This window comes from Pipistrellus kuhlii, unplaced genomic scaffold (genome assembly GCF_014108245.1).
Source record: "Pipistrellus kuhlii isolate mPipKuh1 unplaced genomic scaffold, mPipKuh1.p scaffold_m20_p_20, whole genome shotgun sequence".
In the NCBI taxonomy this organism is placed as follows: Eukaryota; Metazoa; Chordata; class Mammalia; order Chiroptera; family Vespertilionidae; genus Pipistrellus; species Pipistrellus kuhlii.
The window spans coordinates 12,341,742-12,357,003 of NW_023425516.1; the positions used below are offsets into that span (position 1 = coordinate 12,341,742).

At 50.9% G+C, this 15,262-nt stretch overlaps 1 protein-coding gene across 6 annotated transcripts in view; it reads right to left on the minus strand.

The window, feature by feature from the left end:
- Positions 1-13,109, minus strand: part of DGCR8 (DGCR8 microprocessor complex subunit) — a 24,124-nt gene extending 11,015 nt beyond the window's left edge. For 2 of the 6 annotated variants that reach the window (XM_036449655.2, XM_036449652.2), the window contains exons 1-8: positions 12,954-13,109; positions 8,524-8,721; positions 7,102-8,099; positions 6,554-6,713; positions 4,336-4,478; positions 3,899-4,181; positions 1,095-1,292; positions 731-832 (exon numbers count right to left, since the gene is read on the minus strand). In XM_036449655.2, the coding sequence (XP_036305548.1) occupies positions 731-832; positions 1,095-1,292; positions 3,899-4,181; positions 4,336-4,478; positions 6,554-6,713; positions 7,102-7,821 (1,606 nt within the window). In that variant the 5' untranslated portion in view covers positions 7,822-8,099; positions 8,524-8,721; positions 12,954-13,109. Of the gene's footprint in view, positions 1-730; positions 833-1,094; positions 1,293-3,898; positions 4,182-4,335; positions 4,479-6,553; positions 6,714-7,101; positions 8,100-8,523; positions 10,024-12,708; positions 12,729-12,953 lie in introns of those variants that run through there. The other 4 variants (XM_045585488.1, XM_036449654.2, XM_045585487.1 and 1 more) reach the window with 4 other exon arrangements.
- Positions 13,110-15,262: the final 2,153 nt, after the last annotated feature.

A 15,262-nucleotide genomic window follows, 5' to 3' on the forward strand; every position in this document is an offset into this window, starting at 1 on the left:
ACACTCGCCAAGATATTAAAAGCCAGCGTGCACACGCGCGCGCGCGCGCACACACACACACACACACACACACACACAATACGCTCACACCAGCAGACAAGATGGGGCCAAGACTGCTGCTAGAAGACAGAGACCTGAGGACTCCCTGAGGCACCGAGATGGGGCTGAGATGGTCACAGGCAGAGAACACACCAGGAAAATTTCAAGGAAGGGGGACCACGGGATAGTGAGCTGGAGGTCAAAAGCAGAACCACGAGGAGCAGGGACCAATGTCTGTGAAAGACTGACAGAGTACTGAGGGGATGCACAGATGTAGCGAGCCACAGAAACATGAAAAGAATGAGTAATTCCTAGGTTCAGGCTTCCAAGGGGAAGAAAAATTGGTTTTTAAGGACGTGACGAGGATGGACAGGAGACTGCTAATGGGAAGGGCAGGCCTAAAGCTCCTTCATCCACCTCGGGGAGCCTGAAAACAGTGGGAGGCCTTCCTCAACGAGCAAGAAACACAGGAAGATGAGGGAGGGTGGGGTGTGAACAATAAAAGGGGAAGCAGAGACAGTAACCCTTAGTGTGGACACATTCCCATGAAAATGACCTGCCTATCTGCAATATCCTTCTTCTTGTCCTTCTCTTTCGTTTCCAGCCCAACTAGCAGCCAGTTCCCATCTCCCAGCTCTGATCAAAGCGAGGTGCGTGACTTCAGTACTGAGACGAGGAAGGTCAAACTTACCACATTCAAAGAAATTATAAACCGGGCGGACCTTCAGGACTCGCTGCATATACTCGTGCAGGATGCAGACCTCGGATTTTCCATTGGGGTTAATGACAAATTCTGTGACAAGAAGGACCATCTCAACAACAGGGTGAGGACCCTACTACAAGCTAGCACTGGGAACCTGGCACCATCCAAATCACCAAGTCACTGAATCACATTGAATTCACTGCCATGAATGTGTTGGAATTCTGCATTCATAGGGTAAACATAAGCTTTCAATTAAAATGTAACACATACAAAGTATACATTTTAAGAACATCCAATGAAAAATAACAATGTAACCAGTCTGCCAGTGTTACAATTTACAAGCCCCACTCACCTTTCTTGGTGGGGGCATCTTGCACAGAGAGAGTAATGAGCTTCTGATTGGCGGGCAGGATGGGCCTCTCAGACTCCGCCTGTTTCCGTTTCATTTCTCGGTTAAACTGCCGCCGCTCGGCCCAAGTTCTGAATTTTTTCACAGTAACTTGCTCAAAGTCAAAACGCTTCTCCAGGTAGCTCCGAAATTCCTCCAGATCTACATAAGATTCACCAGCGAATCATGTTACTAATTTTCAATGTAAGTCGTTTCCTCTGTCCAGTGAATTGGACAGTGATGGGCTGCCACCAGACAGATCCCATCACGTAATACCCACCGCTCTTTCCGTGCTCCTTTTGAAGGACCAAGAATGAGGTCCCTTCACGCAGCCAACTCAAATTATTCTGAAAGGTCTTTATGAACAAACTCCTGGGATGTTCTTTTAGTTAATTTGGAATAAGAACAAGAATTTAAGAAAAGCTTTAAAAAAAAAATCAGACGGCCTTCAGAGCCCATCAAAACAGGTACCTAACTGCCAATAGCAGGCAGGGGAGCCTTGCACCCACTGCCTATCTTGCTTGCTTTCCCTCCAGCCAAGCTGGCAGCCTCCAAATTCAGTGACACATCTAGGCAGCTTAGGCCTCAATACTCAACATGCCTCTCCCCACTTGGTCCCTGGCTCAGCCCACAGCTCATGAGGTGCCTTGTCTCAGCTGCGTATTCTACCCCCGCGCCATTCAGTGAAGTTTCCAGGGGCCTCCCACTTTTACTGTTATACCTACTATTATCCCCTTCTCCCCAGGACTTCCTAGAGGTTCCCATCAGCCTCAATAGTTTCCTGTCTGCCTCCTAGCACTCGAGTGTGCCGCGGCTCATGCCCAGAACTAAGAGCAATGCTAGCAGAAGGTGGAGAGAGGGGTTCCATGAAGGAAGATTGAGGTGTAGCTTTTCAACACAAAAGGCTACAAAAAATATGCTTGCACCTACTTAATTATAAATTGAAACTATTACTTCTTTGCATATGAATGCAGAGAAGTGAGTCTGGAAGTAAGTCCCAGGGGTCACCTCTCACAGGAGAATGAGGTTAGAAGTGGGAGGGAGGTGTTTTAGAGAAACAGAAACAATCATTTACATGTGCATAAAGATAGTACAAAAGAAATAAATAAGTGAAGCGCTGTCTCAAAGGGAGAGCTCCCTTCCAGCCAGGTCCCAGAGAAAAGCCCTGACACATCCACAGAAGACAAAGGAAGCCGGCTTGCAGGAGGGAGGAAGGCAACACCAGACAGGCTGAGGGAGACTGAGATCCATCCATGGAGGAACCCGGGGACCACTGAGATGTCCAGGGCTCTAACCAGCATGCTGTTTCTCCCCCTCCCCTGAGAAGCCATCTCCCTAGCTCTCCTAAGGCTCCTTACATGGAATAGTTATGAGACAAGCCAGGCAGCAATACCCACAATCAGAAATCCTGAAAAGGCAAAGTCCTCTTTGAAAAAGATTCAATCCAGCCAGTGTGGCTCAGTGGTTGAGCATTGGCTCATGAACCAGGAGGTCATGGTTCAATTCCAGGTCAGGGCACATGCCTGGGTTGTGGGTTCAATCCCCAGTAGGGGGCATGCAGGAGGCAGCCAATCAATGATTCTCCCTCATCACTGATGTTTCTATCCCTTTCTCGCTCTCCTTACCTCTCTCTGAAATCAATTCAAAAAACATCAAAAGCCCTAACTGGTTTTGCACAGTGGGTAGAGCATCAGCCTGCAGACTAAAGGGGCCCCGGTTCAATTCCAGTCAAGGGCACAGGCCTGGGTTGTAGGCACAATCCCCAGTAGGGCAAGTGCAGGAGGCAGCTGATCAACGATTCTCTCTCATCATTGATGTTTCTATCTCTCTCCCTCTCTGAAATTAATCCTAAATAATAAAGGCTAATATGCAAATTGGCCAAACAGCAGAACGATCAGTTGCTATGACGCACACTGACCAGGAGGGGGCAGACACTCAACGCAGGAGCTGCCCCCTGGTGGTCAGTGCACTCCCACAGGGGGAGCGCCGCTCAGCCAGAAGTTGGGCTCACAGCTGGTGAGCATAGCATTGATGGCAGAAGCTTCTCCCATGAGCCTAAGCTGTCAGTCAGAGATCCCCTGAGGGCTCGAACTGGGAGAGGGTGCAGGCCAGGCTGAGGGACCCCTCCCCCATCCTGAGTACATGAATTTTGTGCACCAGGCCTCTAGTAAAAATATATCTTTTAAAAAGTAATAATAAAAAATTTTTTTAATTAAAATGTTAAAATTTGAATGGGTGAAACTAAGCTAAAAGACAGAAGAGATAGTAAAAAACACCAACACACTCTCACAATTGCAGGATTTAAGTGTGAAATGCCCACAGAATAGTGACAGTTTCCCAACAATGAGTCTGTGGATTGAAGCAGTCCATTCTGAGTACATAACAGATAAACCAAAACACCACATCCAATACATCCTACTAAAAAAAAGCAAAACTTCAGGGAAGAACATAAAAGTCACTAGAGAAAATTCAGTGACAAGGTCAGCCTGCACTTATAGCCATCTCCATGACAGCACTGGCCACATGGGCCCTACAGAGCCCAGGAGCAGGGCCTGGAGTGGGACATAGGCAGGTTCCTCAAAGAACAGGGAGATGGGCCTTGCCAGCCATGTTGTGGGAAGACAGAGGTCCCCAGCAGTCCCTTCCTCACCGACGTAACTAAGAACAGATGGTCTTCAGCAGAAGGAAGGGGACCCCACGGGATGTAGTGGCATCCCTGCAGCTAGTACAAAGCAGATAAACGGAAAGAATTCACTCTGGAAACTTACCGACTGATTCGTCTTTGCACACCTCAACTTTGGCCTTCACCTGCCCCAGGGCCCCAGGGGCAGCCTCAGCCCCCAACGGGTCCTTCTCATCTGGGGGCCCCGTGTCGGCCCCTATGGATTCAGGCTCTTCCAGGGGAAACTCCAGCTCTGCAGATCGACTGAGGGGCTTGACAGGGGACACCTCCCCACTAGGGGAAAGCTCACTGTTTTGCTCCCTTTCCTCGTTGTCCTTCATTTTCTTGTAATGCAGACAGGGGATGCTACTCAGAGGAGGATCATGTTTCTGTGGACAGGAAAATTGTAATAGGTTATAAGGATGACCCCAAATGTCTGAATTCCGGTGTCTTTCACCTGCCTCAGCCTGGCGATGATGCAATGTGTGCACATTCTTATCTGTGAATTTGCAAGACTCAAGTCAGGACTGATGCATCCCATACCCGTATGCTTCCCGTTCCCAAGAAGTACGGCCTGGACCAGGTGACCACCCGAGACTCTCTGTGTAGGTACACGGGGACTCCGGAGTTATGGAATGTCATGATCCACCCATCAGGCAATGGTTCTGTAGGTGGGCGGCCACGACCTGCATAGAAGAACATCCTACAATCACTTGAAAAACAAAAAAACTGTTGGGATTTTTTTTTTTCTCTTTAATTATGACATAAGGCAGATCAAAACAGTAAAATGGACCAAATATTGAAAAGAACCTCTAGAACTAAGCAAGTAGGGAAGTGCCCCACCTCCAGACAGAGCCTATCCCGGCCCTGTCTGTTGCTTGGCACCTCCCAGCACCTCCTGCACAGCTGGTGTCTGGACAGCCTCTGGGAGTATTGCAGGTCAGAAGTGCACAAACCCTATCAGGCACTCTCCCTGGTAAGCCAGGTCAAGGAGCTACCTTACATCAAATGAAATACAAACCAAGCACAATATGGGACCACAGGTGCATGCAGGCCACTCATTTATAACAATGAGTGCTCACAGAGCTGCACCGGCTGTCTGAAGAGCTCACATGCTGCTCATATGCAGTCTGTAAGCCGGAGGAGCAAGCTACAACTCCTGGGAGGGAGGCACCACTGCCAGCCAGGCTGCCAGGTGGAGAAGAATGCAGAGGGAAAGCCGGTGCCCAAGCAGGTAGGCAGAGTGGCCAGGCATACTGCTAGCCTGTGCACTGCTCAGGATGGACACGACTTTACCTGCTCAGAATGAGGCTGCTGAAACCACGGAAGAAGCACAAAGCAAACCTGCCAGGGGCACCAAGGGGAACACTGCCCCTCAACCCATTCTCAGAAGCCGAGACCCAAGTTCATCTCTATCTGCATCAGTGAACCCAACCTATCCCAACCACTAGTCCACATGGGCAGACACACACCTGCTCACCCCTGACACATCCGCTACACAGCCAGAGGAGACTGCATACAACCTACCCCTCAGTTTCCTCCATCACACCGCATCACCTTCTGTACCATGCACCTCAGACTAAGGTGTCACCTGTCTGCCCAGCTGAGTCCCCATGCATCTCTTCAGACCCTCTGCTGCCCAGGCCTACATCTCCACCTGAACACCCAGACTCCTCTCAGACTGGCCCTGCATTGGCAAAGCAGCTGCGGGAACAAAACTCTGGAAGTCTCCCTACTGCTCTCCATCCTGTCCTCAAATCCAAGTGTAAGTCCTACTGCCTGCACCTTTAGATCCTCCCCCTGCACACCAGGAGCCCCCACCCTGCCTATCTGAAATGCGCGAACCATGCCGCAGCCACATTTTGTAACAATGTCTGCCTGCTTTTTTTCTCCCTCCAGCTACAAAGATACATTTTTTCCAAGTTATCGGCATCCTTTTCATCTTTAAAAATGTAACATGTTTCTAAATCTGTTTTTAAAACCAGCCGGGGCAGGGGTTGCGTAGAGCATTATCTCGCACAGCAAAGGGTCCCAGGTTTGATTCAGGGTCAAGGGCTCATACCTGGGTTTCAGGTTTGCTCCTCACCCCATGTCCAGGGGAGTGCAGGAGGCAACCAGTTGATCTGTCTCTCATATTGATGCTTCTCACTCTCATTTCCCTCCTCCCTCCCTCCCTTTCTATTCTCTCTGAAAAATGATGGAAAAAATATCGTAGGGTGAGAATTAAATATAAACAAAACAAAAAAACACACAAATCATTAGATTTGGCATTTTTATTGAGAACAATTATGCTACAATAAGATTTATTCTACCATGTTTTGTTTTGTTTTGTTTTGAACACCTGCTTGCTTCTAATGACTTCTCCTGAGAACAGTCTAGAACTTGGACCTTGACTTTCACCTACCACCATGCTGAGCACCCACCTCTGGCCTCGACCTCCACACACATTTGTCTGACTTGTCATCTCCCAGAACATACCGATGTCCCCTCCTCGGGGGTCCACTCCCCACTCCATCAGAGGTCCCTTCCCAGTTCCTCTGCAAGACTCTCGCTTCCCTGTGGTTTCCACAGCGTACATCACGATCTGCACCTGGGTGGTAGCGCTTCTGAGTGTGTTCTTGTTTCTTGTCTGTTTTCCCTTCATCAGACATGATTATCTTGCCCTCAAAAGTGTGCCGAGACTGTCATCTGGTATCCAAAAACCTCTCAAACCTGCTCCACCGCTGCCCTGCAAACACTCACTACTTTTCCCCCAACTTACTTTTGAGCACGGTTTTAATCTTGGTCATCATTGGCTGCACGCTTGTCTCTCCATCCGATGGATGGTCGCTGTCTCCTCCATATTTCTCATCCACTCTCCTCTTTTTGGGAGCACAAAGGCCCTCTTCCAACAGAGCATCAACGTCGTTGTCAAAATCATCCTGCAAAACATACTGTTCAGACACTACAGCCCCGGCACCTACATTCCTGCACCACAGGCAAGTTTAACAACATTAGTGAGAACGGACACAGAAATGAGGCACTCTCGATGGGACCTAAGATGTGCCTTTATGGTGCATGATCATCTGGAAAAACAAAACAAACAAAAAACACCTGAATCCAAAAGGCTTGGTCAGGCACACACACCATCGGGGAGCACATCTCAGCAGCACTTTCCAACTCAGGTTGGAAAGAGGCTGACGTGTCAGCCAAACTTTTCATTAGTTTAAGAATGTGGACACTTCAGAGCTATTACAAAAGCTGCTGCTGTTCCCACACCTCTCTTTGGGTTTCGTTAAGAGGACTCCCAAGGAGAGGTCACCGACATACCTCGTAGGAGAAATTCAAGGCCTCTTCATCCACTCTGTCTCTTTGCACGATTGCTTTAGCCGTGAACCCGCCTGCTCCTTCTTCATCTAGCTCCAAATTGTCAGTAAAATCTTCTAACTCATCGAGCACTGCATACTCCACTCTCTTTTCCTGATCCAGATCATTCTCCTCATCCTTCTTATCAGCACTCTCACCCCCTATGCCTACCCCGTTACCAACACTCCCGCCAAAGGGACAAGCATGCATGTCTCCACTGACAGGGCTAAGGGCCAGGCTGCACTCAGCGCGAGCGTCGCGCTCCGCTCCTGTGTACAGCACCTTCCTGTCCTTACTCCTGCAGCTCTCGGTAAAGCTCACGCTAATCTTTACATCCTTAAGCAACTTAAGGTCAGGGGAGAACTTCCGGACCGCGGGTGCGTGCCGGGCGGTGCGCGGGCTGTAGCCACTACAGTTCGGGTCTATGAGGAGACGGGCTTTAGAGAAGGATCCGTTGGAGAGAAGAGACGCTCCGTAGAAGTTGAGTGGGTCCTCCGCCGGGGGTTCGGCCTGTCCATCACCACCAGAGCCAACGTCCATTACCTCTGCATCACTGGACGTTTGCAGGGGAGGTGGTGGAGACTGTTCACGGGGCAGCGCTGGGAGGGGGCAAGCACGTTTCTCCATCACCACTTCTCCTGCGGGCTCACGCGGGAGAGGAGAGGGGCTCTCATACGTCTCCATAGTAAAAATGTTTAAGACTACTTTAAAAGACCAGTTTTTAAAAACCTTACATAAATCTATACTGCTAACATGCACAAGTCCGTCGAGACCCGGTGCCGTCCTGCCCGCGCTGCACACACTGGCGGCTTAGTCAAGCTGGCCACATTGCTCTTTTCATTAATGTAGACAGCTTTTAGAACCACTGCCTCAATTATTGGAAATCACAATGCACTCAGCTTAAAGGACTGACGACTAAGCGAGTCTGTCTTCATGCCAAAGTGGCACCTTTCTTCTTCTACCTGCAAAGAGATTTAAAAACATCGTCACAAATGACAGAAACCTTCCACTTCCCTGGTACCAAGAGTCAAGTGCTTTTAACAGTATAGCAAAAAAAAAAAAAAAAAAAATACTGCCTAAGAGAACCTTTTAAGCTTTAAAACAGACTACCTTTACTTTGTTTCTTTATAACCTAAATGATAGTAAGCCCCATTAAATATTTTATTAATTGTCCACTGCAGTTCCTATTTCAGAAGCATAAAAAACAGTATTTAATCTCAAGGCTCAAAAGGATTAAAAAAAAAAATCTACACTAAACTGCACCGCAGCATTCTATGAACTCAGTTTACTAGGTAAGCAAGCACGATGTGGAAGGCTGCCCTTTCCAGAGCACACATAAAGTGTGTGGCCTCCCTCCGGCCATCAGAGCAACATCAGTCTACTCACCTGCTAGGGCTGGGTCAGGCAGAGGGTGAGCGCGAGACCCTCAGCTCAACTCTGCAGCACTAGGGCCTCAGAGGTACGGCCGGGCGCTCTGCTACCCTGGACCCCCACAAGGTGGCACGTGGACCGGGACAGTGCTGCAGCGTGCTGAAGTCGCCAGAGGTGGCGTGGTTCTGTTCCCAGTAGAGGAAGGGGTGGTGGCTGTGGGAAGGGAGCCAGGCCAGGGTTGGTGGGGCAGCTGCAGGAGACAGCTGGAGCCAGGGCACAGGGAGTGCTAGGTACCATCTGGAGCCTGGCTCCATCCTGGGGGCAATGAGGAGCCACACAGGGTGAGTTGACTCTCATGCCACAGTGTAATCCTTCTTTGAGAAAAGAGGCCAACCACTGCACCAGGCACTGTCCCTGTGCCCAAGGGGTAGGAGTCCTCTAGGCCAGAGGGCCAAGGCGTGAAAGAACGGGAGCCTTCAGGAACAGTGAAGACACATACTAACCACTCTGCTGACTGGGTGGAGGTGGAGAGCACAAACAAGAGGGAACTGAAAGCAAATGAGGCTTTCCCTGGAGGGACGCATGTGTTTCAGCATTCGGGCAGGAGCCCTGTCCAACAGGTGCTGAGGTCACCGCTCTGGAACTAACTGGTCCTGAGAATACGGGCCAGAACATTCGAGAGGTGGTAGTCGTCAAAGCCACAGAAGAAAGGCTGCCCAGAGAGGGAACACAGACCAAGAACAAGGTTGAGGACGCGGCTCTGAGGAGCTTCACTCCAGAGGAAGCATGACAAAAGAACTGGTATAGGCTGAGAAGGCAGCTCAGAGGGGCAATCCAAAACCCAGAGGTGTGCAGGAGGCCTGAGCATCAGAGCAAAGCACGTACAGGCGCATACCCCGTGCAGACACACACACACACACAAATATGCCATGCACACGGTGCAGATACGCACATGCATGCCTATATATGCACAGGGCAGCATGACTGGTTGCATAGACAGGAATCAGCAGACATCATATGTTTAAAAAGTTTGTGGTGAAGGGACAGAGTACAATGGTTGTATTTTGAAGGTGGCACAACATAAACACCAGAGACTTGTTTAATCAAGTCTTTGAACAAATACTGGCTCTCTACCCTGAGGAAGGGTAGAGGAAGGTAGAGACAAGGAAGGTTCCCAGCACCTGGACACAGTTGGAAGGGCAATGATCACCATTGCTGTCACTCTATTTCCAAGATTCTAAGATGTCCTGACTGTTGTGGTTTCAATGGTAATTTAACACAACACCTCCCCAGAGAGGTGTCTGTCAAAGGTGCTAAGGATGAAGGAAATACAACACATAGATGAGGACAGACAGACTGACCTGCAAGTAAACACTGAGGAGGCTGCATCCAGGGAGGCACCAGGAACACTGATTAGAGTAAGACCAGTTTCCTGGCAACCAAGAAAGATCATTTTAAGAGAAGGACAAGCAGGTCAGCATGACCAGTGCTACAGAACACAGATCAGACCAGGACAAAGCCCTCAGAACCTGGGGGGTCTGTCCAGACTTGAGCTAGGGTCAAATGTGACTCTTGAGGCTAAAAACAAAAAAACAAAACCTAAAATGAAGAAGACATAAGGGGGGAGGGGGGGTTGAGAACAAATGGCTATAGGAGGGGATGCCTACTACCATATAAAAGGGCTAAGAAGCAGCCATGTAAAAGCACAAAGCAAAGATGACAATAATAACTGAAGGAGGCCTTGAAGGGGTGCATAGGGTGAGGTTGGAGAGCTGTGGAGAGAAAGATCTTTCCTTGGAAAATCAGGAAAACCTGCCCAGCCCAAGCAGCCAGTAGCTCAAGGTGCAAAGCCCAGAGGGGGGCAGTTCTGAACAAGTTCCTTACTCTCCCTCGACAAGCTTTCACTACTCACTCAACAAGTGTTTGCCGAATGCCTTCCATGTGGCACACACACTATCCTGGATGCTGAGAGCACCAGACACACAAAATATCTGCCCCACAGAGCTCACGGTTTAGCGGGAGATGGTCAAGTAACAACTAAGAAAAACTGATAAGTGCTCAAGAGAAAAATAAAGCAAGGAGTTGAGAAAGAGACGGCAGCTTCAGAAAGAATGGGCAGTAAAGACCTCACCGCCATTGTCCATAGAAGGTAAGGGAAGTGTCAGGTGGGCAGTGGGAGTGGGAGGAGGGGACATTCCAAGCACACAAAGAACAAGGCCCTGGGGTAATAGTGTAGTGTAGCAGGTGAGAGCAGTGTGCTGAGGGGAAATGAGAGGAGGCCAAGTCTGTGAGAGCAAGCAAGACCAGGACTCTGGCTCTTAACTTTGAGATGGGCTACAGGACTGGAAAGTCCAAACAGTGAGGTCACATGATCCAAGGACAGCGGTGGCAGGCAATTCTCAGCTGGACCCTTTTCTAAGCCCTTCATGAACTTATATTCGCCAGTGCTCACACAGCACTGAGAAAGGTTAAGCAACTTGCTCAAGGTCACACAGCTAGAAAGTGTGAGAGCTGTTTTACCACCCAGACAAGCTGCCTCTAATCTAAGCTGCCTCAGTTTTACATTATCTTGTAATGTAAAACAATCATGAGAGGGGCAAGGGTGCGAGCAAAAAGAAAAATTAAGAGGCTTATTACAAAACTTAAACCAGAAGTGATGATAACTGATCCTGAAGGTTGTATGGAGGCCTGAGAAGGATCCAGTGGCTCCAAACTCAAGAACAGAGCTGTCATGAACTGAGGTGGTGAAGGCAGTAAAGATCTGGTGTTTAGCCCTAACTGGTTTGGCTCAGCGGATAGAGCATCAGCCTGTGGACTGAAGGGTCCCAGGTTCGATTCCAGCCAAGGGCATGTACCTTGGTTGCGGGCATATATCCCCAGTGGGGGGGGGGGGGGTGCGGGAGGCAACTGATTGATATTTCTAGCTCTCTATCCTTCTCCCTTCCTCTCTGTGAAAAAAAAAATCAATAAGATACTTTTTTTTTTTTTTTTAAATGATCGGGTGTTTAAGTTTGCACATGGCTACTTAGTATCAGAGTAACAACAGAGAGAGGTGGAAGAGGCAGCCAGAAAGCTGCTGCTGCAACTCAGATGGCAGGCTGGGGCTGGAGATGGAGATGTCAAGGAGAGATGGCATTAAAGCCGGGAGGCTGGATGAGATCACCACGGAGGGGAGGGCCACTACAAAACGGGCCATGACTGGGCAAACCAGTCAGATGTCTGCTGCCCTCAAGGCCGTGGTGAAACTATAAAACAACATTTGGGAACTGTCCCACACAGTGCCTGACCACAGAGAACTCAAAGGAGGGCTCACCCCGCCGCGGGCCTCACCACTGCTTCAGCTGCCTGAACACATGCAGATCGTGCTTGCCAAGTGGACAGTAAGCCAGCAGCAGGCTTACAGCAGGCTTCCCCGGATCCCTGACCCGGGGATAAAACCACCAACACACTTGGACAGCACCCTTCGCTTACTGGGCTGGCATGGAGGCGCGGCTGTGATAAGTTTCAACGCTGTGGCTGCTGCCTTTAGGTCAAGCCTCCCCTGCTGCGCCTTCCCGCCCAACCCCAGCAGCAGAATGACCTCATCCATTCCTTTTGTCGTCCTCCAAGGGGCCCATCCTGTACTCACAGGCAGCCCCACCGACTGACCATTCACTCCCTTTGGTGAGCGAAGGCCTGTGAGGGGGTTTTGCCTATATTCTGCTGCCAGGAAACGGCGGGTCCCGTCCTAGTGGTTGGCCTCCCCATCACCAGCACTAGACTGGACCGCGGAGCATGGAGCATCGGGCAACAAGGTACATGCAAACATGCAATAACGGTAAATCAAATGCCTACCATGAGCAACCCAAGTCCATGAGATACTTGACAGATATCACTGTCAACAGGTTGCCCCCTAGACATTTTATCTCTACCACGATCACTGTTACAATAAAACCACATCCAGAGTATCTATGTGATACTCTCTAACCCATGAGTATCAGTGGAGAAAAAAACAGTTGGGCGACTTCTCAAGATTTCCCGCAGGGTCCTGAGCAAGCACGACCATGTTCATACCTTTCCCGCCTGAAAGCGATGCTAAAAGGCTTCGGGCCCACAGGGTGAGGGGGTGTCCTTACACTCCGGACCGTTAACCCGGGAGGAAAGCGACCGATCTCGGCGCCACCCGGTCCCGGGGCCCGCCCCCCAGCCGCAGAAACTCACCGTCCCACTCTCCCGCGCCGTGCGGGACCCAGCCCCACGCTCTCCCAGGCCCTGATCCCTAAGACTTCACAAAGGCCAAGACTCCGCGTGGCCAGGCCCGCCTCCCGCACACCCGCCCCGCCCCGCCCCGCCCCTCCGTGCCACCCGGCCCCGCGGCCCACCGCCCGGGAGAGTTCAGGGCGCACCCTCGCGCAGGCCGCAGCGCCCGCCCGGCCCGCGGGGCGCCCTTCGCGCCCAGCACCTACCTATGGCGCCCGCGGCCTGCCCGAGCTGCCCGCAGCCCGACCACAATAGAGAGACCCTCACGGCCCGGCCGCCGCCGCCGCCAACCAGAAAGGCCACCCAGGCTCTCCCGGGTCGGCGGGACCCGCCTGCCGCGCGGGCGAGCGGAGGGCGGGCCCTGGCGGTGCGCGGCCAATCTCCGGGCACGGCCGCCCCGCATTGGGGAATCCGCGGAGCGGGCTGCGGAGGCAGCCAATCGGCGGCGTAGGGCTCTCGAGGCCTCGGCGCGCAGCCCAATAGCGCAGCTGCGTGGGCGGGATCAGAAACTGAGGCCGCGGCCGCGCTAACCGTCGCAGCCCGGGCGGGGCTTGCCGCGAGGAGGGCGAGCGCCGCGAGGAGCGCCGGGAACGGGGCGCGCGGGGAACGCCGGGAACTAAAGAGTAGCGCGGGGAACGCCGGGAATGGGGGCTTGGGGCGGGTTAGGGGGATGCCGGGAATTCGGGGGCTCGGGAACGCCGGGAGTTGAGGGCGCTTGGATGGTCTCAGGGCTCCGTCTGTCTTCAGTCTAGGCAGTGTGGACAAGAGTGTCCACACAGAAATTTTCCAGTTAAAATCATTAAATGTAACCATTAGGGATAAAAGGACAAAGTATCCTCAATTGTCTGGCAGTTTTCCATTTACCGATACTGTATCAGGAGCCTCAAGAAAGGGAGGAAACATTATAGGAAATGAAAGGACTGTTCTTCCTTAGCTAGACCAGAGTTCCAGTAAATACTTGTAGAAGGAATGATGGAAATACAAAGTATCCCACTTGGCAGACAGCACTTTAACAGCTTCAGACAAAATTCATGGATGCTAAAAGAAAAAAAAAAAAAAAAAAAAAAAAAAGGTGGGCAAGCCTTGACTGATTTGGCTCAGTAGATAGAGCATCGGGCCAGGGACTGAAAGGTCTGGGGTTTGATTCTGGTGGAGTGCATGTACCTTGGTTTACAGGCTGGATCCCCAGTAGGCAGCTGATTGATGTTTCTCTCTCTTTGATGTTTCTTACTATCCCTCTAACTGTTTTCCCAACCACACTGTATCACAATTTAGCTGTTTTGCACTGAATCAAGTTTCCTTATCCTCACACCCCAAATTGGGAATTCCTGTTGGCATTGAATTAGCCCTAACTGGTTTGCCTCAGTGGATAGAGCATCGGCCTGTGGACTGAAAGGTCCCAGGTTCAATTCCGGTAAATGGCATGTACCTTGGTTGTGGGCACATCCCCAGTAAAGGGTGTGCAAGAGGAAGCTGATAGATGTTTCTCTCTCATTGATGTTTCTAACTATCCTCCCTTCCTCTCTGTAAAAAGACAATAAAATACATTTTTTTTTTTAAACGGGGGCGGCGGGGGGGGAGAGATGGGGTGTCATGGGCAGTCTCTGCAAACCTACCAGGACAAAACTGAAGGTCAGGCTGCATTCCTGAGCTGGCCATGCTTGTTCATAGACTTGCCTCTGCATCAGTCAGCTCCACACCTCTAGCCTCCATGTGGCTGTCTTGGAGCCAGAGAGTAGGAGAAGCTCATCTGGGGGGAAAAAAAGGGGGGGCATCTGAGAAAGGGATGAATTCCCCCTTCACCCAGGAGAAGAAGACCCCTGTTGGGGAACTCAGGGGCCAAATGCATCTGGTGGCAAGCAGAGAGGACTGGCCTAGCCATGCCAACATCAGGCCCAGGACTTCCTGGATGGCATGCCAAAAGTGCTTCTAGAGGGCATCAGATTCCTATGGTCCTTGTAGCCTTCTAACAGTCTAGGGGCCTCACTAAAAGGCACTCAATAAATGGAGCCTTGAGCAACATCAGCCCTATATCCTCGATTTGAGGCCTTGGAACATAGCAGTAGGCAAGAGAGGAAAGGTCCCAACTTCCTGGAGCTCTACTGACAGGGAAACACATAAACAATTGAAACACATAGTATGTCAGACCGGGCTTGCTGATACAGAGAAAGACAGAGCAGGGAACAAGGCAGAGAAAATGGCCAATTTAGATGGGATGCCCCTCCAAAAAAACACGTTAGCAAAGGTCTGCAGACGGGGATAGAGGGTGCAGTTGGGATATTTGGAAGAGGAATTATTTAGGTAGAGGAGGCAGTGAATGCAAAGGCCCGGCGGCAAGAGCTGTGCAGGAAATGAGCCAATAGCAGTGGCAGGGGCTTCCGTGAGGGGAAGGTGGGAGGGGTGCCAGCAGCGGGATGGGACCAGTGTGGGAGGACACTGTGGGTCTACAGAGGCAGGCACACACCTTGTTCTCTTTATGCTGTTTCCTAGCCTCATGGCTCCGTCTCCCATTTGC